The sequence below is a fragment of the Typopeltis vanoorti genome, chromosome 6 (assembly GCF_054136105.1).
Source record: "Typopeltis vanoorti isolate ZY-2024b chromosome 6, IOZ_Tvanoo_1.0, whole genome shotgun sequence".
Lineage (NCBI taxonomy): Eukaryota > Metazoa > Arthropoda > Arachnida > Uropygi > Thelyphonidae > Typopeltis > Typopeltis vanoorti.
Window position 1 is genome coordinate 93076271 of NC_143554.1, and position 27896 is coordinate 93104166.

Consider the following 27896-nt stretch of genomic DNA (forward strand, 5'->3'; position numbering starts at 1 on the left):
ATCTTCCACAATTCTTCTCAACCATTTCTCAAGTATACTTGCATAGATCTTGCCAGGAACACTCAGTAGGGAAATACCTCTGTAATTCTGACATTCAGTTTTATTTCCCTTTTTATATATGGGTACTATGAGAGCTCTACTCCAATCATCGGGAATTCGTCCCTAAAACTGTCATGTAGCAGTTTTTCAAAGTAATTACTCCATACTTCAAGGATATCTTTTTCTCCTGTTTTCAGGTCACCTTTATCATCTCTAACTCCTTTTACAGCACTCTTTCCTCCATTCCTAAGCTTCTTCAATAACCTCCAGAATATTTTGCCACCTTCTTGATATTTATTTTCTATATTCTTGCCAAAGTCCTCCCATGACTTTTGTTTAGCTAGTTTTACACAGTGTTTAGCATTCTTGCATTTGTCTCTATATTCTCTAAGAGCACAAGCTGACTTATTTGACAGGAACTTTTGATATGCTTTCTTCTTTTCCTTCACTGCCTCTTTAACTTCCTGTGTCCACCAGGGAGTTCTGATTTTTTTATCCTTGCAGACAACCTCACCACATGCCTCTCTGGCAGAATCAATCAATGGTTTCTTCAGAGTTTGCCACTGAATCTGCAAGGTTTGATTCCTGTTCTCAAACTCTTTCATTTTCTTTTCAATAATCTTTCTGTATTTTAGTCTACAGTTCGCATCTGAGAGCTGCTCAACTTTTATTCGCTTTAAAACTTTCTTACATGTTATTCTTTTCAATATGAAATTCAATTTTATCCTGCTCAAGACTAAATAGCGATCATTTCCATTTTCAAATCCTCTGTACACTCTGGTGTCCTGCACCAGGGAGAAAACATCACTATCAACAATAACATAGTCAATGAGACGTTTCTTATTCCTAGCCTCTTCTCTCCATGTGAATTTGTGCACATTTTTATGTTGGAACATGGTGTTAGTAATAACCAGTCCATGTCCTGAGCAGAAATCCAACAGGTATTTGCCATTATTATTATCTGTACTCTTTCTCCAAATTTTCCCAAAATATTTTTGTATGTCTGACAATCACTTCCTACTCTGCTATTTAGATCCCCAACAAGGACCAACTTTTCCTTTTTCATTGTGTCAGTAGCTTTCTCTATGTGCTTTAATTAAAAAAAAAAAAATTATGATGAACTAAGAGGAATCTGTTCTCACTTCATGTCTAATCCTTATAATGCAATTAAAACACTACAATAATTAAATTTACTTTCTCCATATAATTATTGAGATATATGCAATTAAAATAATATTTAATTCCACTTACTTGCATAAACAAAGGAACTGTTTTTCATTGTCAGAACAGCCATAATCTGATTGCCATGCATGTCCTATAGTGAATTTATGGAACCGCAACATATCCATTACCCTTAAATTAAAAAAAATAAGAAGAAAAAGATGACTTTTTTTTAAATGTATAACTTAGAGTTCTAACAGGATCTTTATGATAAGAATGCCAATAATTAACAGGAAAAAAAAAAAAAGAATAAACTGAGGTTATCCATCACTAAACATAAGATTGAATTGTTAATTATTTAATTTTTTTAAATAATATTTTATAAGATAATCCAATAATTAAACAATTTTCTATTTTGAAATAATTTTCTTCTGTCACTTCTACATGGAAGATAATACTGACAGATCATACTACATGAGTAAGGAATACATGTTTAAAATTGTAATTTAAGCTGAATCATTATCATAATGTTAAATATTTTATTCTCCCTCTGGCTATGGTCTAACGAGGAGTCAATCTTCTATTCAGAAAAAAAAAAACCGACCATGGCTTCTTTATCCAGTTTCCAGTGCTTACAACTCCCACGGCATACCCCATCAGGAGATATCCATTTCAATAATGATCAGACAAAGAAGTACCAATAATATGTGACCTAAATGACCAAACTGTTTTGTATACAAAATGAAACTATATACTTTATTTTTTATTTGAATTCCACCCAGTAAAAAAAAAACAAAAAGGAAATAATTTAGTGTTAGCATTATTGGTAATGTTAATGCACTACAAATGGGAATTATTTTTGTCAATCATTTTAAAACCCAACACACAGAGTGGTGTTTTCCCCCCAAACATCCATTGTCTACAATGGGATCTGAACTCACAGATTGTCAGCTTAAGAGTGGATATGTTATCTTGGCCAACTAGACCAAGAATTATGATGTTTATTTATTTATTTTTTTCATGTTGATCCTATACAAGAAAGGTCAAGAGACCTATAAACACACCAGTGCCACATGTGGGATGCAAATGAGGACTGAGATAGAAGTTTATTGATGTTTTAAGAACTGCAAGTTGTAGTTGTTTGGAAATACTTCATGAAGAAAGCTGTTCCAGAGGACAAAGGTGGATGGAATGAAATAGGAAGAGGAGAAGCAGGTTCAGAGCATTTGCAGTTGCACAGTAAAGGGATACTGGAAAGCTGCTGCTCTTGTATTAAAAAGTGCAACAGAAAGTGGACGAATGATAGTTGCCAATTCACTTGACCACAGAAGCAACTATGTAATGTAATTCATTTATCACCTAAAAAGACATTCACAAACATCCATTGTCTATACAGTGGGATCTGAACCCACAGATTGTTAGCTTAAGAGCGGTTATGTTATCTTGGCCAACTAGACCAGGATGGTCTAGTTGGTCTCACAGTGCTGAAACTCTGCATCTGTGAGATAGAGGCTGAAGTAAATCTGTAACAGAGGAATCAAATATGAGCCTAATATTCATCAGCATTTTAAGGGAAGTTTTGCCATATCCCAAACACATGAACAGTTTTCTAAGCATGGTTGAATTTGGACATAGGAGTTGGTTGGGTGTAAAATTGCTTCAAGAAAAGAGGAGGCTATTGATGTGATGTGTTTAAGCCAGGAGAGACTGAAGGTAAACATTAGTCCAACCAGAGAGATTTGATCTTGTCTGGTGATTTATGTCTTAATGAGAGTAAGGATAGGTGAGCTGAGATCTCTTTTGCAAGAGAAAAGTCAAGACTGTCTGTGCCTAATTAAAGGATAATATGAAGATCAATATTTAAGGCCCTGGTTGTAGATGATCTTGTATCCTGGGATTATCATAATCCTTCATAGTTTGTCAAATGAGTAGGATGAGTCGAGAGTACTATCATCTGAAAAGATGTGGATAGGAATACTGATGATTGTGATAGGTCATTTATGAACAGGAGAAAGAGAGTAGGTGATAGGACAGAGCCTTGAGGCACTCCAGCATTGATGGTGAAGCATTAAGAGAGCGAGCCATCACCATGACTCGCAAAAAACAACAAGAGAGAGAAAGCTGGCTACCCAATTACAGAGGAAGGAGACTAAAGGATGGCAATTTATTGCACAGCCAAAAGCTTTGGAAATGCCAAGGGTGACAGCACAAGTTCTCTGAACCTTTCCATGGCAAGTGTCTAGTGGTGGGTGATGTAAGCTACAAAGTAAGTTGTGTATCATGAATGGTAGAATCTGTACTGGTGATTGCTGATTAATTGATGGCCTCTAAGTAGTGGAGGAGTTGCCATTGATAACTTTCTCCATTATTCTGGAGAAGACTGAGGTGATGGCAATTGATTGGTAGTTTGATGAGAGACATCTATCATCCATTTTTGGAGTAGGATGGATATGGGATTGCTTCTATACATTGCAATAAGTACTAGATATGTATAATACATTATTGAGTTGATACACAATAGGTGCCAACTCTAGAGCACAAGGTTTGAGAACAGTTGAAGAGATATCATCAGGACTAGAAGACAAAAATAAACTCTCAAAAATTTGGCATTCTTAAATCTCTAATTCATAGAGCACATAAAGTTTGCTCTTCCCCAATAATCTTACAACAAGAACTTTCCATCATTAAAAAGTTAATGGAATCAAATGATTACAACTCCAATCAAATCCAACAGATACTCGACTCTTATGTTCCAACACCTACAGTTTCTTCAACAGTCTGCAGAGTTCCTATTCCGTACATTCCAGGAATCTCAGAACCTATAGGTAGAATTCTGAAAAAGTATCAATTGATTCCAACATATATTCCTATCAACAAAATTTCTTCTTTATTACCTTCTACAAAGGATAAACTGTCTTCTCTATCTTTGGCTGGTGTTTACCAAATACCTTGCGAATGCGATGTCTCTTATTTTGGACAAACTGGCCGTTCTTTGGAAAAAAGAATAAAAGAACATCAATATTATATTGATTATAACAAACCTCTGAAGTCTGGTCTGGCACAGCACAGTATTGACTCTATTCATAGTGTCCAGTGGGATAAAGCAGTTCTCCTCCATAGATGCAGATTCAAATACGAACGCTTATTCAAAGAAAGTTGTGAAACTATCTTACACCGACCAAATTTAAATAGAAATGACTGTATGTCTCTCTCAAAGATCTGGGAGACTTTTATCTTATGTAAAAAACCATTTATCTTAATAGATTAAATTTGTTATTTCTATTATTTCCTAGCACGTGGTAACAATTGTATTTTAATAGGTGATCCACCGAACGTTTTGCTTGTATTCCATTCCTATTACTGTTACAGATGCTGAAGATGTACTATTAATTTAGTATGAAATATCTGTCCTTTTACTAATTAAAGATATCACTGTGGTTTTTTACGTGTTGTTTATTATTTAATATACTAATAATACAACAGTGATTTTTCTAGATTTTGCAAAAGGTGTTTGAAAGAATATCACATGAAAACTACTGTTGAATTAAGGACTGGGATAGACAGTCAACTGATAGCAAGATTACAAGAATAAAAGCTACAAGAAGGCAAAAAAATGTGAAAAACTATATTTAAAATCCTATAAACAAATGCCAGCAAATTTATAAGAAACTTCAAACAGTCTCCTGATGTTGTATTTAGGCTTAAGTGCTAAATGAAATTCATATTATTAATAGCATTAATGGAACATGTGCACCAGAAATATTAAAGTGAGTTTCACAGCTTACACACATAACTAAAATTATACAGAATTTATTCAAAAACTCCAACATATTTCATCCAGTGTTATGTGATCGTCAGGGAGATAGACTGTTAACTACATTCAAAAGATGAATCAAAATAAGGAATCATAAATCACGAGTATATTAGCTTATATCGTGGAATAAATTATATATAATTTTTGTTACATGAGTAAGTTGTGAAACTTACTTTAATAAGAAATTCATATTATGGTTTAATGGACAGCACAAGGGATGAATTTATTCATTCCTTGTGCTGTCCATTAAACTTGAGAAGTAATGCTTCCACAGATGCAGTACTTCTCACTGAAATTAAAGTGCATTAGCCATGTGGTGCTGACTATGATAGCGATGGAGGTCTTTCTCTAGAGAGTTACCTTGTAAACTAATTTATTCCATACGTCTGCTGGTTAAATTAAGTTTAAAATGAACAGTGCTCTCTACTAGTGTGAAAATACAATTTTCTTTAAACACTTAAAAGCTGAAACTAACATTTAGCTGAAAAGAGAAAATTACAAATATAGTGCAAAGAGTGGAACATCCATGGATTTATTTCTGCTTCTTATCTAAGCAGGTTTGAGATTTCTGAATAATGGTGAATTAATAATAAAATATTTTTGAAATATCTTTCAGTCTGGAAGCCTGTTAAACTACTAGGTAGGAAAAAAAGCTTACAGGCCAGTCAGCAGTCCTCTTTGGAGGTCATAATAATAATAATAATAATAAACACACATATACATACATACCCAACCTGTGCAATGGCACATGCAAAGAGATCGGGACGTTGGTTAATGCAAGCTCCTACAAGCAGGCCACCATTTGATCCTCCATTGATTATTAGACTATTAAAAATTAAAGAACTATGAGATAAAATATACTCTTTCACTTCTTTTCTCAAATAAGATTAAAGATATTAAAGGGAACACATTACTTATAAAGTTATGAGAGAAGAGATTGTGAAAATGATGTATTACAATTTATTTTGCCAATTTCATCATTATTAGTTGATAGGATAATGGTTCATAATAGTAAAATAATTAATTCATACTATTAATAAAAAAATGTTAAGAGCATCTGTTAACTCATATATGCTATAATGCTTACATTTAAATGAAAAAAATAAATAAAAAATAAACAATAATAAATAATGCTTATATCTCTCCTTGAAAGCAAATATGAAAAAAAAAATGTTGCAGAAATAGGTGAATTCTATGTTTATTTAACTTGCAATTACTGCAGAACAGGATAAATGATATACGATAAAACTAATCTAGCAAGGCACAATAAAATTAGTTTTATGATAATAGAATAACAGTCTTATTGTATAATGAAATTTCATGTTTGTATATTTAAAGACTATTTAAATTAAAATTGATAATGTGTATAGCAGAAGCCAAAGATAATAGATGAAAGAATCTCTTTGGATCATAACTAAAATTTGGTAAATGTTAAAAAGTCTGATGAAATTTATACAAAGAAGAATCAGAACCTCAAATGGAATTTCATTCATGAATTCCTTCCGATTTAAACAGCACACTGATCTGATGTCACAGAGGCAAGGTATACTTTGTTTGTGCTTTCCCTTGCATGAACTAATAATTCATCATTTTCATAATCTACTTACACTTAATAATGCAGTAAGTTTCACTAATGTCAATATGTTTCATTTCAGAATACATCTGTTTATATTCCTGTATATTTATTCAAATATACCTTATCAAATAAATGTATACAAGAACCTCCATAGCTCAGTTGGTATAGATGAAGATCTTTGTTGTAAAGACCTGAGTTTGATTCCCATCCAAGGCGTGAGGAACCTTTTTCTGGTCTCTTTCGACTAAAGGAGGGTTAGTCGGTCTCAGACGTAGGTAGGGTTTTTTCACCTGGAAACTTGGGTTTTTCATCCCTGTGAACACATACATCTACAGTCATAAAAATTTGCCCCTCCTCAATGTTAGACTCTGCAACAAGCTGGTTGGGATTTTCCACAGTCACATAATCATATCGAACCCTCCGCCAAGTGGGATAAAAGCACTTTAAAGAGGAAGAAGAAAATCAAATAAATGTATACAATTCACAATTGAAATTCAGAATATTTCTAGACACACTTATCATGTCTTCCTTCTGGCAGTCTTTCCTTCACTGTTTACCTTAAGCCTACACACACTGGCCAATATATACACATAAACACCTACAACCACCAACACAAAAACTAAGTGTTATTAACACATTAAAAATAGGACTTTAAAGATTTCTCCAAAGAACAAGTGCTTAAGCATGAATTAAAAATTATCAAAAAAAAAATGGCTACAGCAAAAATACTATCAACAAAATTCTTCAGAAGAATGTACCTAATAATAAAAATAAACTAGATCACAATAAAACTGCAGCCATTCCATACATTAAAGGGATATCAGATAAACAGAATACCACACAAATACAACCTTAATACCACCTTTAAACCTCCTACAAAATTAAAGAACTTTTTCACCTCCTCCAAGCATTCCCCCCCCCCCCGCGGAGTATAATTGTATTCACTTGGTCAGACTATAATAAATTTAGTTTAATCCTTTATCCAAGTGTGTGCAAACAAAGTTTGTGCCTGAAGGTATCTTCAGGACTGAGGTAAGGTGGTACAACACCGGGCGACTCCTTGCAAAGGTGGAGCAAGCTACCAACACTTCGATATCAGTATCTCCCATAATGCAAAACACATCTCCTTGTGGATATGTATAATGTTATGCATTAAATGGGAAGGGCCACTACCCAGACTAGTTTTGACCTTTATTGAGGTCTCTTCAGTGGGAGCCAGACCCAAGTGAAGATACCAGGGCAGAAGCATTAGCAAGGTCATCTCCTCCTATAGGAGCTGCCAAACGGTGTGCTGGTAGCTTGCTCCACCTTTGCAAGGAGTCGCCCAGTGTTGTACCACCTCAGTCCTGAAGATACTTTCAGTCGCAAACTTTGTTTGCACACACTTGGATAAAGGAGTAAACTAAATTTATTATAATTGTATTCAGTGTACCTCATATGTAGATATATATATACACTATGTTCACAAAAGTATTTGGACACCTAGCTGCGGTAAAAAAAAAATGCATTTTAATTACATTTCTAGTACTAAATGGGACCACCTTTGAACTGAATGACAGCAACTGTCTTTTGGAGCATGCTTTCAAACAATTACTGATATATCGCAACAGGAATATTCTTCCATTCCTCGTGCAAAGCTACATCCATTGCTGATACTGATGACAGCGAGCAAATTTTGCATTCTAATTCATCCCAAAGATGTTTCATGGGATTGAGGTCTGGACTCTGAGCTGGCCAGTCCAACACTTCAACGTTGTTTTGTGGAAACCAGTCTGCATTAAAAACCTGTTCAGGCAGATATACTTTCTTCTTAATGGTGTCTGGAACTGCTTTCTAAAATTATCAAACCATCCTTTGCTGGTATTAAATATTCCAGCTTTAGATCCTTCACCTTCCTTTTGCTTTAAGTTGGCATATAATGACATCGCTTTTTCTCGAATCATATTAGTCTATACGTACACCTTTCTTTTCTTATAGCAATCCTACACCCACATAAAAGCTGCATTTTCAATACAAGATGAAATGGTATCTGCATAAAGTGCAAGGTTTATGCACCTGTTGCCATAGCAACAGCGACAACTTCATGAATTTCCTTTTTTTTTTACAATTTTTTTTTAAAGTTGGATTCATTTATCTTGAAATGGCTAGCAACTGCCAACCTCAATCAATGGTACATATCAAGCAATTCAACTTTTTAAAATTTTTTTAAAGTCATGACATCAACGTGTGATGTCATGACTTTTCTCTGCTTCTTGAGAGCACTTCCAGCATCACTAGTGAAACTTTGTATGGGTCTCATGATGTTATTCAAGGTTTACGGTATTGCACTAAACATGACGAAAAATATGTGAAATCACTTTCTACTGTGATAAGCAATTTACTGGAGAGAGGAACTGCTCACACAAAGATGTTTAGCATCACATGGTGTTTTAAGTGGATACTAGCAACACTTGAGCTCACTGCAATAGCAACAGGAGGTGGCAAGAAATTATGACAATAGTACTGTATATACTACAGTTAATTTTATACAGTAATGATTTAATACTTTATGTTTGTTTACATTTCTCTCGACTGAAAATGGCACGTGTATGGTCTGTAAGTGTTTGTGCGTATAAGTTTTGATAAAATTTTAACTTTTTATAATAGATTTGTGTATATTTTATGGTAGTAAATGATAAAATACACTAATATCTACATATGTTTTATGCAATCATTACATACCTAACTTTTTCAATATTTCTAGGCTATGTAATTTGTCTGCGAGTTTTTACAAGTGTCACAAATCTCAAAAAAAAAAAAATTTTCCAATATATTTATTGAAAAAAAATCAGTGTATAAGTGGATTTGTGTTGTTCAAGAATCAACTGTGTGTGTGTGTGTGTGTGTGTGTGTGTTTAATGTGATTTCCATTCACGAAAGGTTCTAGGCCTATTGTACATTAGTACCGTGAGTGTATTAAGGATTTTTTTTGTGTATTTTATTAATTTTATAATTTTTTTTTACATGGTCCAGAAGTCCTGTTCTAGAGACCAAACACTGAACATTTTCAAGCCACTTCGGGTCTCCAATAAGTGGGGTGATGGTATCACACCAGGCAATGAAATTCATCTTACAAATAAAGACACAAACATCCATGACCACAGTGGGATTCAACCAGAACCTAGTGGTTGGAGAGTGGACTGGATGCACATTTCCTATTTGAAAAAAGAAACATAAATGATACATTAAATTTAATAACTACGATAAATCAGGCTTTTTATGATTACATCCTGAATACTCTATATAGAATTGACTGGAGTACTTTCCCATTAATGACATAGCAATGATGGATTTCGGTATACTGAGATGGATAGCAATATCATCGCACAAAAAATTACATCACACCAAAACTTATGAGTGCAAATTTAAGGAGGCCTGTGAAATTCTAATCAACCACCCTAATCTTAACAATAATGATGGTCTAAAAATCCTAAGAATATAGATAGCACATATTCTACCCACATAACCTTTTGTTCTAAGAGGTCGTTATAAATTATAATTAGGACTGTAGTACTCCAAGATCTTAGCCTTGATATAACAAACACTTATGTTAAATTACTGATTAGGCCATCAATACTGCTATATTAAAAGATAAAGATAATTCAAATTTGTTCTCTGACCATATTATAGAAAATAGGATTAGTTTTGATATAGGTTGTTTTTCCTACTAGAGGTCAGACTAGTAGAATAATGATTGATCAAATCCCTGTCACTTTGGCATATTGTTTCAGATGTAATGCATGCTTGTCTCTATGTGTGTATATTCAAGATGATGACCTTAATATGAATATCAAAACATTAGGAAATTAATATATCTTAAAAATTAAGGAAACAACTACCATGTTAGAGTAAAACTTCAGTTTAATATAAATAATGATGATTAGGGTCATCATCTGGAGTATACATACATATATATCTACAAAGAAACAAGCAGCACTGCAATCTATGTGGTATGCAAAGGTTACTGGTCAACCGTTAAAAGTATTGGCCTGACCTCTGGTGAAGAGAGAAAAATAAACACATCAGACTACAACTGAAGTCTTACTCTAACACGGTAGTTGTTTCCATAATTTTAAAATGTATTCTGATCACTGTGTAAGCACGAAGGAAAGGTAGTAATTTATCAAAATGAATCAAATTTACCTTGTTCTTTCCTAATTTCAATGCACCTCCAAATCAAAAAAATTAGAATAAAAAAATGTGTTTGCATAGAAAATTATTACCAAATATGAATTATGAATTAGCATCTTATAAATCTACGTATACTGTGTAGATTATATAACCATGCAAACACATAAAAATGTAATATAAATTATAAGAAAAAATGTCATTTGAAAACATTCACAAAAATTAGAGTCAAAGGTAAACAATGTGATAATTAGTACTTTGTTGCATCCCCCTTAGCCTTTATGACCATTTGTAAACAGTTGGGCATATTATTTACTAGCAGTTCAGTTTTTTTTTTATTATCAAAACATGTCCATATGGTCTGCAGACTAGAAAGAAGTTTATTTTTTCTCATGGGACAACTTCTTGAACACGTTTCTTCATAATCCCCCTACAAATTCTCAAAGGAGTTTACTGGCCAAGGAATTACATTAATTTGCCTTTCTTTGAGCTATCTACTAGTAGTCTTGGAAGTGTGACAAGAAGCTAAATCTTGCTGAAAAGGAAATCACCATCACATAATTCTTCTGAGGCCAGTAACAAAGTGCTCAAGAATTTCTTATACACTTTGGAATTAAATCTTTCATACACAATACACAGCCTACTTGGACCCTCTGCATACAGAGCATTTCATACATTTTTTTTTATCAAATGCTTCTTGCTTAAAATGGCAAACATGTATCCCTTGACGACCATGGGACACAGAAAACCTACTTTCTTTGCTAAAAAGTACCTTTTCCCAGTCCTCTTTACCCTAACAGTCATTGTTTACACCATTGCACTCTAGCTGCCTTTTTAAAACTCAATTTGTGAAGTCATCTCAAGATCGTAGATTTAAACGCATTCGCACCTCATTCTTTCCATCTCCTATGAAAATACCTTACACTTCGGAAGCAGTTTTTCTTAACGATATTCTTCAATCTCCTCTCATCTTTTGATGTAGTTATTACCTTTTGACCACTATTTCAGTGATTATTTCAAAAAATCCAGTTATTAGAATACTGTCTCAATACTCCACTTACGCTTTCTCAAGAATATTTCAATTCCTAAACTGTTGAGTTTGGCCTTCTTTGTGTAGAGACACTATACAAAACTTCTTAGCTTCCGATATATTACTCATTCAACACATGTTTAGCAAATGAGTAACTGAAACCTACGTGCAAAAGACTGCTCACACACGAGTCAGTCCCACAGCTACTGAAATATATTTTTATGCTCTCCTCAAAACCAGTTCAAAAAAATTGGATTATTCTAATATTTTGAACCATGTTAAAAATATTCACAATACATAATTTTGTGAATATTTTCAACGTTGTCGACTTACGACCGACTTCTGTTCTGGCTGACAGGTCGTAAGTCAATCTGGTCGTATGTCGGCCATATATTTATTAACAGTATTCTTTAACCTTTCTAATCTTTTAAATTTATAATTACGTATATTGTACATAATGTGAAAAATAATACTGTACATACTGTACTGTAAACACAAAAATACAATCTAAAATTAATGTAAAAATTAATACAAATGAAATTTACAAAATCAATTTTTAATCTTTGCTTGTGCTGGGTTGTGGATCATCAGGGTCATGTTCTTGGGTTGAGGTCGGAGATGAGGAACATGCTGAGCTTTGTTTGGACAGTTTGTTTCTTTTTTTCTTCATATATCTCACGATAACAACGCACAGCACCTTGAATGATACGTTCAACCTTTGTGAATCGTTCGACATTAGGGTCCATTGCTTCGAAACTGGCGAGAGTTTTATTCAGTTGTGAAAAAGAATCTGATAAACTCTTTGCAGTGAATTTCTTTTGTGGCTCCTCTTCTTCCTCTCTCGCTTTTTCTTCTGACACTCTCTGTGCTTCCAATTCAATCAACTCTTCATCCGGAAGTTCTTTTATTTCACAATCTAGCAACTCCTCTACGTCTTCTATTTCAAATTCTAATTTAAGATTTTTTGCAAGTTTAACTATTTTTTCTGTAATCACTTCCAGTTCCTCTCCTTTTTCAAATCCTTCAAATGTATTCACATAACATTTTAGACACTTTTTCCAAATTCCCAACATACAATTCTTTGTTACACATTCCCATGCGGTCGAAATATTCTTGATACACTGAAGAATGTTGTACTGCTTCCAAAAAGTCTCGCAAAGATAAATCAGCATCAGAATCTATCGCTTCGATGGCTTGTGCGAATATCGTTCTGAGGTAGCGAGCCTTGAATGCTGAAATAGCACCCTGATCAATGGGTTGAATGAGAGCGGTTGTGTTAGGTGGCATAAAAACCACTCTAACATCATGTTGAAGGTCGTCCAGGTGAGGAGGGTGGCCAGGGGCATTGTCCATAATCAATAAAATCTTGAAAGGGAGGATAACTCTCCACACAATATATTCACGAGCCTGGGGAATAAAACAGCTCATGAACTAGTCTTCGAACAGTGCTTGAGCCATCCAAGCTTTAGGGTTTGGATGGTATTAAACAGGCAGCGTGTGCTTGTTGATGTGCTTAAATGCACAAGGGTTTTCTGAACAATAAATGAGAAAAGGCTTCAGCTTAAAACCCACGGCATTCCCACTAAGCAACAAAGTCAACCGATCCTTAAAAGCTTTGAATCCTGGCATTGTTTTTGCTTTTTGGTGTATGTACATACGATTAGGCATGCATTTCCATTGCAAGCTGGTTTCATCTACGTTAAATATTTGTTCCGGTAGATAACCTTCTTCTTCTTTGATTAAAGAGTCGAAACTATCAATGAATTTTTGGGCTTCATCTGCACTTCCTGCTTCTCCTGTGACATGTCCATTATGCAAAGCAAATACTTTTTTAAAACGCTTAAACCATGTACTAGCCTGAAAATCTTCTGCGTAATTGTCTCTGGCACGTGATTTTAAACTATGAAACAGACTTCTAGCCTTTTCTTGCACTGTGCAAAGGCTCATGGGTAAATTTTTCTGTATTAAATCTTCCATCCACATAAACAACAATTTCTCAATTTCGTGGATGGGTCCCTGTCGTTGTTTGGTTAAAATTATAGACTTCATAGGTGCAGAACCTTTCACAGCTTCCTGAATTCTTTCTTTGTCCTTAAGTATCGTCGATAACCATGGAATGTGATAACTTCAAGTCACGTGCTATCGTATTCACTTTCTTTTCGCCTTCATACTGTTATATATTCTTTTTCTATATTTTTGTCCCTTTTAGCCTTTAAGGTTAGTCTATACTTAACTCGTTGTTCTCTTAAATCTTTCCCCTTTTTAACAAGCAAAATCTTTGGCCGGTCTTAAGTTTAATCACGTGTAGGATATTTAATGATTAGGGCTTTGTCCTAGAATGAGACACGGCCATTAACCATATCTTCTGAGACAGTCCACCTGATAAGCATTGACAAATTTATATTTTTAACTGCACCAGCCAATACCGAGGATAGATGAGACTCTTATCCAGGATGGCTCTCTCAGAATGACACACAGTAACTAAACTACAGTAAATTTCTAACTTCTGTTCACTATATTCTTGCATGCAGTCGTGGTCCGCTTTGTTAAATTATACACGTGGGTTCTTCCTGCTTAGTTCGATAATAATTTTATGAGTGGCTGTTTGAATTCATATACTAAACCAGATCAGGCAGGTACTAAGAAACATATTTATTAATTAAAGAAATGATACAAGTCTTATTTCAACACAATCTGAATCAAATTTTAGTAAGATCTCTGGTTCATACTACTAACGAAATACATGAACAAATTTGCTTGGACCACCTCTATATGTAAGCTAACATTATCTCATCACAAGTTATCACACATTCTACACTCATGTGGGTGACTCACCAGTTATATCACTTAACACAACACAATTAATTCATACAAATTAAATAGAGCCTTTCTAGGCAGACAGTTCTCAAACAAAGATGGGTCTATGCCAAGTTGGAGGCAGTTCCTAAAGTTCCATATAATAAGTCCACTACACAAAATGTTCTTTGGAAAACACACGATTCCTTAACCGTGAATACATAATACAAGCGTCTACATTACCGTCTTTGAAATGATACTCATTCCTTTCTTCTGCCTTGTCTGGGCATCAAGGCTTCTTCTCAGTCTGCTACTCGTCTGGTCACCTTCGACAACTGTATGGCCAGGTTCTCAGCGGGAAGGGCGATATGGCTCAGGAACTTAGCCAGAAGGACAGTATCTACTTGGTTTTTCCATCGCACAATATAGCATAGCTATCCTAGTCCAAGGAAATAGCTAGTTCTATTCCTTACGCTGCGGCAGACGACTCATACCTTCCATGGCCGGCCTGGAACTTCTCCGTAGGTGCGGACTCGACCAATGTCCGAGAGGTCAGGAAACAGGAACCAAAAAAAGCCTCGAGTGGGGGTTGCTTGACCTTTTTGTTTTCATGCTCTTTCCGGCGTTTCTCGTATATCGCGATGCCTGCCAACGCGGTCATGTGGGTTTTCATCACGCCATCCAGCTCCTTCCACTACATCGCACGTGCTCTTGGCGCGTTTTCTTAGAAAGCGCTCTAGTCTTTCTTTCTCATAATTTCTCCCCTACTCCCGGCACACGTAACACTGGACAATCAAAAGGTGACCCTTGGACTCTGGCTTACAGATTTTGCTATCTCATGACACATAAAATGGGGTTCTTAAATTAATTCAATACATTAAATAATTTCTCTATCAGACCCTTATACATAACAGGTAAGGTCTTACAATTTTCTTTCATTTGTTATATAATTTCTTACTCCTATCTTAGTGTTATATACATATATATACATTTCCAGTTTATAGCCAACACACCACATTCTCTGCCTATTTTCAAAGAAAGTTATTCCTGAATAAATAAAAAAAATGGTAATTCTTTTTCTTGGGTTATTCAGGACACAACAATACTTCTGGATAACTTTCATTTTACACTCTAAATCAATAGTTTTCCTTGAATTCTTAGCTGGCGTATCTGTAGATGAAGGCATTTTCCTTTTACTAGACATTTTATGGGGTAGTATTTCAGTAGAATTTTGATTAATACACCACACGCAACAGATGCTTGAAAGCGACTGAGTATATGTGAGAGATAGTTATCGTACAATAACTATCATATCCCATAGTTACTGTACGTGCAGTTGCGTGATTTATTATTAATTTATTCATTAATTATTATTTTTTTTTTTTTTTTGTGGTCGTAAGTCGACAACCAGGTGTAATTTATATTACATTTTTATGTGTTTACATGGTTATATAATCTACAAAGTATGTAGATTTAGATGATGCTAATTCATATTTGGTAATAATTATTTTCTATGCAATAAATTAGAATTGCAAATATCATTCAACACATTTCCTTTGATTATTCTAATTTTTTGATTTGAAGGTGTATATTTTATTTATACTAAACTGCTACAAATTAGAAAATAACTGCAACATCATGTTGAAAAACACATAATAAAATATCAAAATCACTGACATAATCTCACTTTGCAAAATTTTAAACATATCTGGATGATTAGTCATTATGAAAGAAAAAAAATCTATCAGGTTTGCCATTTCCTCTCTTGTTAAATTCCTTTTCATTAAAACAGTAACTTAATGATTACATAATTGCAATGCAAAATAAATAATTGTACTATTTTACATTTATAACTAGCTATTCAAAAAAATGTTAGAATTCAAATATTCAATTTAATTGCTAATTTTAATATGATTTAGAATTTCCAAATATAATGTTCATGTAGCTTCTTTGAATATACTGAACAACTCAAATATTATCCATCACCAATGCCTAATTAATTATTAGTTACGATAAAGAGCCAAGAGGCTATTTTTTTCTGGTGGCGTAAATTAAGTTAAGGGGATAATAAATCCCTCATTATTTTAAAGCCGGATACGAAACTCAGAGATCGAAATCTAAGAGTTTCCGAGTTGCCCTAGTGTTGTACTACCCAGGTGTTGACTTACGCTTGGACTCGCCGATAGTTCTTCGGCATGAAACTTAGATTTTGATCACCGAGTTTCGTATCTGGCTTTAAAATAATGAGGGATTTATTATCCCCTTAACTTAATTTACGCCGCCAGAAAAAAATAGCCTCTTGGCTCTTTATTGTAGTAATAATATATGGGTACACCGTTCTGGCAATTCGTATAGTAGGGGTATGTAAATTTGTTTCACTTAAACCTTGATATTATCCAGATCTACCTACTCACTGATGAGACCTCAATAAAGGTCAAAACCGGTCTGGATAGTGACCTCTCCTCATCATCATCAAATTCCTGCTGTGTACCCTCAAGGGGTGTACAGGATATGATAGTACTACATGAAAAAAATTACAGCATTACTAACTTTCAGATTTGTTCCAGTAGCTGACTTTTCACTGTTCGCCCTGGTTCCCTGGCGAAAACAATGGGGGCCTTGTTTAACCGGGCGACGCCCCAGCCAGCATGAAATTTTGTCATGTCGTACCATCATTTTTTATTTTGGTTTAACCAATAAGAATACAATTTGGTCGGCTAAATCCCAAATTGCCAGCCCATCCTCGTTTGTTCAGTATCGAAGTAGATACCCAACAGTGTGCACCACGAGAATGTGAGGATTGGACATTAGGTCAGACGCCCTGGTCAGTTTTCCGCATTCCTTTAAAGGCTATGTGGAGGTCTCCTCTCAGTTATACAGCTTTGACACTTCAGCACCCTCCATAATGTAAAACAATAATACATCTCCTAGGAGCTGTGTTTTACATTATGAGAAAATATTAAGGATAGTGCTGGAGCTTGCTCCACCTTTGCTCCAAGTTGCCCTGGTGTTGTACTACCCAGTATTGACTTACGCTTGAACTCGCCGATAGTTCTTTGGCATGAAACTCTTAGATTTCGATCTCTGAGTTTCATATCTGGCTTTAAAATAATGAGGGATTTATTATCCCCTTAACTTAATTATTAGTTAATTTACTTTTTTTGTACTGAAAACAATTATAATTAAACAAAAATGCAAGCATAGAGACAAGTAAAATAAGAGTTATTTTCCCTCACTTATAAAATGATTTCACATTTACCACTCTTACATAACAATGGTAAAGGCCAAGTGTACATAACAGGAGATAAAATATGGAACCTCTAAGAATATAGGTCAGGCTAGAAAGTTGCTGGTCATTTCAAATAAATGTCACCAGACTGTGGAATTAAAAAAGAAGTAAAGGTTTATAAGTTATATAGTATGAGGTAGAATTTAACTAGTTAAAAGCAAATAACAGTAATTTATATTGTTTGGTTGCCATACAGATAAGACAATGCATAGCCAATGCAGATTCACTGATGCATTTTTCAAAATTTACTAATAATTAATTAGGCATTGAAGATAAGTAATACTGAAAATCACTGTTGCTCCATGTTCAATAAAGCTTTGCTGAACAAATCTAAAATTTAATCTTACCTTTTGTTTGAAGTATACTTATTATTTATTACATATTCAGCAGCTGCCTGGAAATCATCAAACACATTCTGCTTATTTAGTAGCTTTCCATTATCATGCCACATCTCTCCATATTCCCTGTACAAAAGAACAAAATAACTTTTTCACACTCTGCAATCAGTATATTAAAAAAAAAAGTAAAAAACAGATTTTTTACTTATTGTGGACATTCAATTAGGACCCAAGTCCATTTACACTGGCAGTGATGAAGGTAGAAAAAACACAATATAAATGGATTTGCTTGAAAGTAAACAAGATATTTCAGGCTGAATATAATAGTACATCGACAGAGTAGATAAATAAAAAATATAAAGAGAATACAACTGGTTAACTGATAAAGACACAAATGCTATAGGATAATTGAAATAGGCATAACTGTAAAAATTAATTACATTTGTTAAGAATGAGAATCCTCCAAACTTTAGAAATAGATCATCATTCTAATTTAAATCAGAGATTTGTAACAGGCTTCAGAGCTCTTTTTAAATGGACAATTTGTGTTGACAGAATGCTGAGAGAGCCCAGACTTGTGATTCAGTAATGGATATGTTCAAAATATAACAGATAATATTCATAGAGAATATGATAAATACCAGGAAAAGACAGAGGTTTATTTTAATGGCTGGTGGTAAACAATATAGATTATTATGAACCTATATCGAGACGTATATCCAAACCAACGGCAAAGTGCCAAAGGTTTGGAAACAGCTCAATATACAAAAATAAGAATGCTATCATGGTAACCTCTATTATGGTAGCCTGAAGTGCAGACCTATTTTTATAAACATTTAATTGTACGTGGACTTGAATGAGAGAAGTTCTTATAAAGCTGCAGGAAAGGGAAAAAAAGAAATATTGTATGTACCTAATGGTGAGGACAAGTTTAGGGTAAACACTATTAGATATTTGGGAAAGGCACCCTGCATTTCAATAGTGAATGAAGACTGCTGATTTGTTGTATACAAAAAGAAGGAAAGAAAGAAAACAGGGTAATTATACATAACAGTCAAGGAAAATCACCTACCAGTTAGACATTCACCATCCATACTACAGTGAAATTTGAATCAAAGCCTGTTAAGTGAAGTCAGAAATGCTACCTACTTGCCAAAATTCATTTTCAGGACGTGGCCAGAAAGCAAAAAATCATCCATGTTTCAGATCCAGAAGGAAGGTTGGTGATGAATGGTGAAAAACAAGGTATTATCCAGAAGATTTAAATAATATTTTTTTAAAATTTATTTTTAATATCTGGTCCCCACACGAAAGGCCACATGATCTATAGCACATTATTGTCATGTGTGGGCAAGAGGAATAGAAAAAAAAAGCAGAATCTGTTCACATTTTGCTCGAACAGCTGAGGTTTGAATCTTTGAGGAAGGCAGAGTGGGGGAGACTTCCAAAGGACAGAAGTAGATGGAATGAATGAGGAGGCAGTGAAGTTGGTTTGGTGAGTTTCAAGATGGACTGTAAAAGGGTGTCGGTTAGCAGTGGCTCTTGTGTTAATGATTTTGGAGGAGAGTGGGGGAATAACAGTGGCCGATTCAACAGATCACTGTCCTGAAAGTATCTGTAGAAGAGATACAAAGCAGAAACTGGACATCTCTCTCTCTCTCTGTGTGTGTGAGAGAGAGAGAGAGGGGGGGGTTGTTAATTAGCCAGATTGCTCTCTACTGGACAGAATTGAGCAATCATAGAGAGGATTGTGGTGCGCCATTCCAAATATGGGAGCAATATTCCACGGCTGGGCAGATTAGATTTATTTAAGCTTTATATAGAGTTAGCAGCTGTGAAGTAGTGTCTTGTGCGAAAAAGTACACCAAGTTTTTTGGTGGCTGCAGAAGTTATAGTTGTGCCAGGAAAGATCTGAGGTGTAGGTCAGTCTGAGAAGAGAAATCTGATTGTGATTGGATATCTCAGTATTACTGAAGGTAAGGAGGAGGCAATGCGAGCTCTTTCTTGCGAGAGATCAGACAGAACTGAGCTTTAGTGTCATTGAAGTTTGTAAGGTTGTCCTTCCCCCACTGAGATATAGCTAGGAGATCTGAGTCCAGGTTGCTGGTCATGGTAGATCTTGAGGAATCTAATATCTGAGCACTACAAGGTTTGTCGAATGAAAAGAAGAAATGGAGCATACTGTCATCAGCAAAGCTATGAATAGGATTGGAAGTCTGAGAGAACAGGTCATTTATATACAAAGGAAGAGAGTGGGTGAAAGAACAGAACCCTGAGGTATACTCTTGCATTGGTGTGGAAAATCTGAAGAAAGTAAACCATCCACCATGACATTTAGTGAGCAATCAGTGAGAAAGTTGGCTATCCAGTTGCAAAGTGAAGAAGGCAGACCATAGGATGGCAATTTGTTAAGTAGGCCCCTGTGCTAAACCCAATCGAATGCTTTTGAAATGTTGACGGCAACCACATGAGTCTCCAAATTTCTCTAGGGCCTGAGTCCAGAGGTGGGTGGTGAAAGCAAGATTAGCTGTAGATCACGAGTGGCAGAAATCCATACTGCTGGTCACTGATTAGTTGGTATGTCTCTAGATGGTTCAAGAGTTGGTTGTTGATGAACAGAAGTGAGAGCAATTAGACGGTAGTTCATTGGTTGATTTTTTTCACCTTTCTTTGGGATAGGATGGATGCTGCCTGTTTCTATGTTATTGGGTAGATGCCAGTTGAATAGGATAATTGAAAAGGCAATACAGGATAGGTGCTAATTCTGGGGCACAATTTTTTAATGCAATAGGTGGGATACCATCAGGACCAGATGCCTTGTTTGTGTTCAGGTTATTAAGGATTCTTCAGATTCTTTTGTCGGAAGACTGTGGGAAACATAAAAGGAGCTGTTCTTTGTGGAGTGGAGGGAACTTTGCCCAGGTCATCAATGTAAGACTTGAAAGAGAGTGGTATTGTTAGTCACTTCACCAAAAGACAGTACCATCTGGATGTGAGAGTGGTGGAAACCTTGACAGGCAGAAGTTGTGCCCAATGGCCTTGGCAAGGGACCAGAAGGAGCGACTGCCATTTGGTCAAGAGGTAAGTTTGCAGCATTTGGCCCTTTTAAAGTCTGATTTGAACTTCAGACTCTTTTACAACTGTTTGAGAGCTGCAGAGTGGGCACCTAGAGTTTTGGTCTTGAGCCACTCGTGGTAAGTAGAGGTTTTTCTTTTACAGCATTGGCACACTTTTTTTTTGAGAACCAAGGCTTGGATGGTGGATGAGAGTTTGCAGTGGAATGAGGGATGAAAGCCTTCATTCCTCTGAGGATGATGTCTGTTATTCAGTCTAAAGCAGTAGTCAGACCATGGGAAGGAAGAATAGAAGTCACGGAGGTCCTCCTAGTTGGCATCACCCTTGTAGTGCAAAAGGACACGACACTGTGAAATGGTGGATGAAAGTAGTTTTGTGGCAAAAGAGACTTGTATGAGGTTGTGGTCCAAGTTACCAAGAGGAGAACCAACAACCTGGAATGGGAGCTTGTTAGGAAGAGGTCAAGTGTATTGGCAATTTGAAGGGGGATGTCAAGTATTCTGGTCAGAAGATTGAGGGAGAATAGAGAAATATCCTTTATTCTTATTGACCAAATTAGGAGGAAGGGGGTATAGAGGACTCCCTGTGGTTTACAGATTTCATTCTTTCAACTAAAGTAACCCGAATGAATATCAAATTCAAACATACTATGTAATTTGATCACGTTTTATAATAATGTTATGTTTGAGTTGGACAAGGGACATGATATGATATATTTGGACTTTGCTAAGACATTTGACATGATACAGCATGGAAGACTGTTGCACAAACTGAAGTATATGGGATTGGATAATAAAATCATAGTTTGGATAAGAGGATGGATGACTAACAACTCTCACCTATGAACATAAAATACAGTACATACTACTAGTACTATGGATGAGCTAAGGACTACATAATTCAGGACCATTACACTGGAAATAAAGCACAGAACATTTTCAAGCACTTCAGGCCTCCACATAAAGAAAGGACAACAGTGTTGCATCATTCAATGAAAGTTATCAACACAGAAACACTCACAAATATTCATTCCATAGCAGGATTATTTGAATTCACACTTGGAGAATGAAGACAACATCCACTCTGCAAACCAAGACCCAGCAATGTCAGCTTTTACAACAGGTTTAAAAGCAGTCTCAAGAGCTAATAAAATAGTCAAAAAAAAATATTTTGTACAACATGGATGTTACAGATAAACTGAATCGTGATGCATTACCCTCTTATCGAATTGTGGAAGAAAAAAAAAAAAGTCCAATTTCAAGAACATCTATGGAAGGTAGACATGATCTATAATGCCAGTATGTAAACCACATAGAACAATTTGCTAATAAATATTTATTTAAACTTGACTAGTTTCATGAAATACAGATGTATGATGGACTGGGTTATTTAGTTTGTAAATAAATCCTGTATTTTTTTTTAATGCAATATTGTCAGTAGCCAATGTATGGCAGAACAATGGTGGCAAAGACATCATTGTTAGGTGATCTGTACAGTGTAATGTGTGTGTGTGTGTGTGTGTGTGTGTGTGTGTGTGTGTGTGTGTGTGTGTGTGATGTATTCAATGCAAAAATTACAGTATTTATGGAAAGAGAGTGAAACTGGTGAACAAGTGTATTCAAGTGCTGTGAGTGCCAGTTAAGTGGCAAGAATGAAGCAAATATTATTAGAGTAGACAGTATCGACAGTAGAATGAAAATGTTAATACTGATTAATGTTGAATGCGTGGTTGTGGAAATACAGGTTTACGTAACTGACTTAAGTAGTGTGATTGCATGTTATCCTTCAAAGAACAAAGCGTGAAGTCAAAAAGTTGCAGAAGCAGCAAGAGATTAGGGCTGAGATGAGAAAGAAGCAAGTGGTCTGAGGTAGAAATCAAGATCATGCAAATAAACAAGAAAAACAAGGTAAGGAGAAAATTATATACAGAGACTATGGTCAAAGTAGTACTTAATGAAAGTGTAACAAAATCATGTTTCCCTGGTGAAAAAATTAATGATATTAGTCACAGCATCTTGATGGGGAAAAAAAAAAAAAAAAAAAAGATAAGGCAAAAGAACTAATTGTCTTGGTTGACACTAATGATCTGAGAGGTGAGAAGTATTCTATGAGCCAGTTGTTGGATGAAGCAAAAATGAAGAGTAAGAAGATGAAGTTCCTAAGTCTCTTGCTGCTATGATAGAGGTGAACTAAGGAGGGGGGGGAACTGATAGCAAACGAATCAATACACAGGTTATGCAGAAAGAATGATGTATAATGTAGTTCTTTGTTATATTATGTAACTTTTCTTTTAGGACTTGCAACCTGTGGACCTATGGTTTGAGTTTGACGAAAAGAAGGATTTGTATAATGACAATGGACTGCACCTAAATAGTTTTGTGTTAAATGTCGAGAGAAAGAGAGAGAGAGAGAGAAATTTGCACACTGAGCATGCTGAAGCACAAATTCAGGAAAGCTTAAGGTGGATGTTAGGGTGGAAGTTAGGGTGAATGTGTTTGAAAGCACCAAAAAGGTGAATCAGTGGTAAAACAAACAACAAGTGCAGAATCTAGTCTCTCAAGCAAAAATATTGAATAGGGTAGTCAATTCAGAAAGTAAAGGTGGTTGTGGACCTAAAGGGAACTGCAGTTTTTATATACTAATGCCAGAAATATTCAGAACAAGAGTGAGGAGTTTTTGGCATTGGTTAGTGCAACCTCGCCAAAAGTTAGGCATTAGTGAGACTTGGCTAACAGCAGATGATGTAGTTACAGGAATAGAATGTGAAGGGTATTTTCAGGGAAGATAGTATTAGGAGAGGGAGTACTGCTGATAATAGCAGATGAATTGTAGCCTGAGGCAGTCTGGTGTGAGATCAAGGCCAATAAGACAAAATATATGGTTGTTTGCTACTAAAGGTTGGGGGGGTTCTATGGATGATTTGGAAGACATGCATCAGCAAATTAATACAATGAGTGCAGGTTGTGTGATTATTATGGGAAACTTCAACAAGGGATATAGAGTGGAAGGAAGAAATATCACATGGCAGGAAGGAAATGAAATTTATAAACCTACTGAAAGAATTATTTGAAGCAACATGTAATGGAAGGGACTCACAGGGCGCAAGATTATGGACCTGTGATCCATACTCTTAGGGATAGCTCACCTGATCCATAGGATCAGGTGAGCTATTCCTAACCAAGGTGGCCACATTGTCCCCGCTTGGGAAAAGTGACCATGCAAACTTGACTTGGGAGATTGTAAAACATGAGGAATATTCTGTAAAGAAGGGATATATGTGGAACTAAAAGGCAGGAAGGTAATTATTACAAGCTTAGGAGGAAGCTTGAAGCCATGCCATGGCATAAAATCCTGTAAGGGAAGGATGTTAGTAATGCATGGAGGATAGTTAAGGGGAGATTTAGAGGAAGTAATATTAAATTGTATATCTAAGGTAAGGAGAGTTAATCAGGTAGACATTAGAAGGATGAGTAATGTCATTAAGCATGACTGCAGAAAAAGAAAATGCTGTGGAGAGTATATAAGGAAAAGATGACCAGCAAACTCATGAACAGTGCAAGAGTCAGGCAAGAAGGTGACCAATGATATCATCATAATCATTAAACTCCTGACATGTACCTTCAAGGGGTGTAGAGGATATGTTAGTACTACATGAAAAATTTACATAATTACTAACTTCCTATCTACAATTTTCCTCCAAATCAGTCTATTACTTGTCAAGACTCTAATATTATCATTTTCAGATCTTATATTTCTATCGTCTAAGACACATTGTAAAGTATCAATCCACATATATCTTGGTCTTCCTCTGGGTCATTTTCCTGCCAACCTGGCAGAGAACACTTGTTTTGCTAATCTTTCCTCACCCATTCTGTTTAAGTGACCATAACATCTGAGATTAGCTTTGCTAACGCATTCCTGGATGCTGACAATGTCAAGCTCTTTCCTAATATCCTCATTTTTAATATCATATTGCCATTGATGCCATCTGTTCATGCCTATAATCTTTCTCAGGACTCTCATATTTGCGGTCTCTAGTGTTTGGTCAAGTGTTTTACTTCTGACCCAGCTCTCAGATCCATAAGTTAAAACTGGTTTGAACACTGTCTTGTATACAGCTAATTTAGTGTTCCAACTAATTTCTCTCTTATTCCATATGAATTTATTCAATTGACTTCCCACCATACCAGCTTTGTTGATTCAGTTGTCTATTTCCATATTAATTTACCATCTTCAGTAAAAATCGTGCCTAAGTAGCTGAAATGTTTTACTTGTTCCACAGGTTCCCCATTCACAACACAGTTGACATTTTCAACAATTCTACCTATTTTCATTGTCTTTGTCTTTTTAATGCTGACCTTCATACCATATCTATTACAAGAGTTATTCAATTTAGTCAGGGAATCTTGCGCTCTTGTAGTGGATTTATTTAGAAGTATAATATCGTCTGCATAAAGCAAAGAGCTGACATTAACATCTCCAATTCTGATATCATGTGTAATATCACTTTCCTTCATAATGTGATCCATATAGATAACGAATAATAGAGGGGATAATGTACATCCTTGTCTCACACCAGATTTATCATTAAAACCATCTTCCTGTACTTCCTTCAATTCTAACTGCTGACTGACAATTCAAATAAAGACTAAGTATTGCATGATATAATGCCCCATGATATAATGACACCATAAAACTGTAGCATATTGAATAGCCTCTCTTTTGGCACCTTGTCATATGCCTTTTCCTAATCGACAGAACTTAAATACAGATCTTTGTTATATTCCCATGATTTCTCCACTATTTGTTGTAAAGTGAAGATCTGATCCTGACAGCCTCTATTTGGCCTGAATCCAGCTTGTTCTTCACCAAGCTTTTCTTTCACAATTCTTCTCAACCGTTTTCTCAAGTATACTTGCATAGATCTTGCCAGGAACATTCAGTAGGGAAATACCTCTGTAATTCTCATATTCAGTTTTATTTCCCTTTTTGTATATGGGTACTATGAGAGCTCTACTCCAATCATCGGGAATTTGTCCCTCTGTCCAGACATTCAGAACTATGCAGTGCAGCCACTGTAAGACTTTTATACCACCATACTTCAGCATTTCTGGTCGAATATCATCTACTCCTGCTGCCTTTCCACATTTCAGACTTTTGATGGCTTTTTCTACTTCAAGTATGGATATGTATTCCTGATTGCATGCCTGGTCAGTGTTTTTTATCACTGTGCTGTCATCACTGCTTGTTTCATTTAGCAATTTTTCGAAGTAATTACTCCATACTTCAAGGATATCTTTTTCTCCTGTTTTCATGTCACCTTTATCATCTCTAACTCCTTCTACAGCACTCTTTCCTCTATTTCTAAGCTTCTTCAACAACCTCCAGAATATCTTACCACCTTCTTGATATTTATTTTCTATGTTCTTGCCAAAGTCCTCCTATGACTCTTGTTCAGCTAGTTTTACACGGTATTTTGCTTTCTTACATTTGTCTCTGTATTCTCTAAGAGCAAAAGCTGACTTATTTGCCAGGAACTTTTTATATGCTTTTTTCTTTTCCTTTACTGCCTGTTTAACTTCCTGTGTCCACCATGGAGTTCTGTTTTTCTATCTTTGCAGACAACCTCACTACATACCTCTCTTGCTGAATCAATCAGCGTTTTCTTCAATGCTTGCCACTGAATCTCCAAGGTTTGGTTCCTGTTCTCAAACTCTTTCATTTTTATAAATTAAAGATGCCAAGAAATTATATTCTTGGTTAAATATTTTATCGCAGTGTAAGCAAAGTTTGCTCCTGAACAATTTTTCAGAAAACTGGGCAACTCATATATAGAAGCTATTGACTTCACATCACTTGCCTTAGTATCCCATAATGCAAAGTATATATCCTTATGGATATGTATAATGCTATGCCTTATGGAAAGGGTCTCTACCCAGACTGGTATTGACCTTTATTGAGGTCTCATCAGTAAGAGCCAGACCCATAAGTGATACTAAGGTTGAAGTAATGCAGAAGGTGATTAGTCTCTATATACGAGTTGCCCAGTCCAGAATATAGTTCAGATGCAAATAGAAAATAGTTTACTTACACTTTGATAAAGGATTAAAACAAGAATATAATTTCTTGGCACCTTTAATTTATCCAATTTCATATTATACTGGGGATTATGCTAGAAGAAACTGAACACGTTAGGGATCCTGGAGTCTTGGTAAATGAAGTTGAAGCTGAAGGTCCATATAATAGCAAAGATTGCAGATACGATTCAGAGGGTAATTTCAATGCTGAAACAGACCTTGACAGGTAATGATAAGGAAGTCATTTTGCCATTGATAACAACATCACTTGGACTATTGTGCATAGGTCTGGTCTCCTGGTTTCCTTGGTGATATTGATACACTGAAGAGAGGGCAAAGGAGAATGTTAAGGATGTAAAACACTGGAATACAGATTATGAAGACAATTTGTAGAATGTAGACATTAGCAAACAGGAGAAAGAGGGGTAATATGAGTGAGATTTACAACCTTTCGAAAGTGTCATGCAGAATACCAGTAGGGCATCTATGGAAGTTGAGAATGAATGCAGTGAAGAAGAGAGTGACAACTAGATT

At 35.5% G+C, this 27896-nt stretch overlaps 1 protein-coding gene across 1 annotated transcript in view; it reads right to left on the minus strand.

Annotated features, from left to right (window-relative positions):
• The window catches only part of LOC150105711 (prolyl endopeptidase), a 156013-nt gene that overhangs the window by 21427 nt on the left and 106690 nt on the right, over nt 1-27896 (minus strand). Inside the window, exons 14-16 of the mRNA XM_090395028.1 lie at nt 18220-18336; nt 5744-5839; nt 1291-1392 (exon numbers count right to left, since the gene is read on the minus strand). Of these exons, the coding sequence (XP_090251154.1) occupies nt 1291-1392; nt 5744-5839; nt 18220-18336 (315 nt within the window). The remainder of the gene's footprint in view (nt 1-1290; nt 1393-5743; nt 5840-18219; nt 18337-27896) is intronic.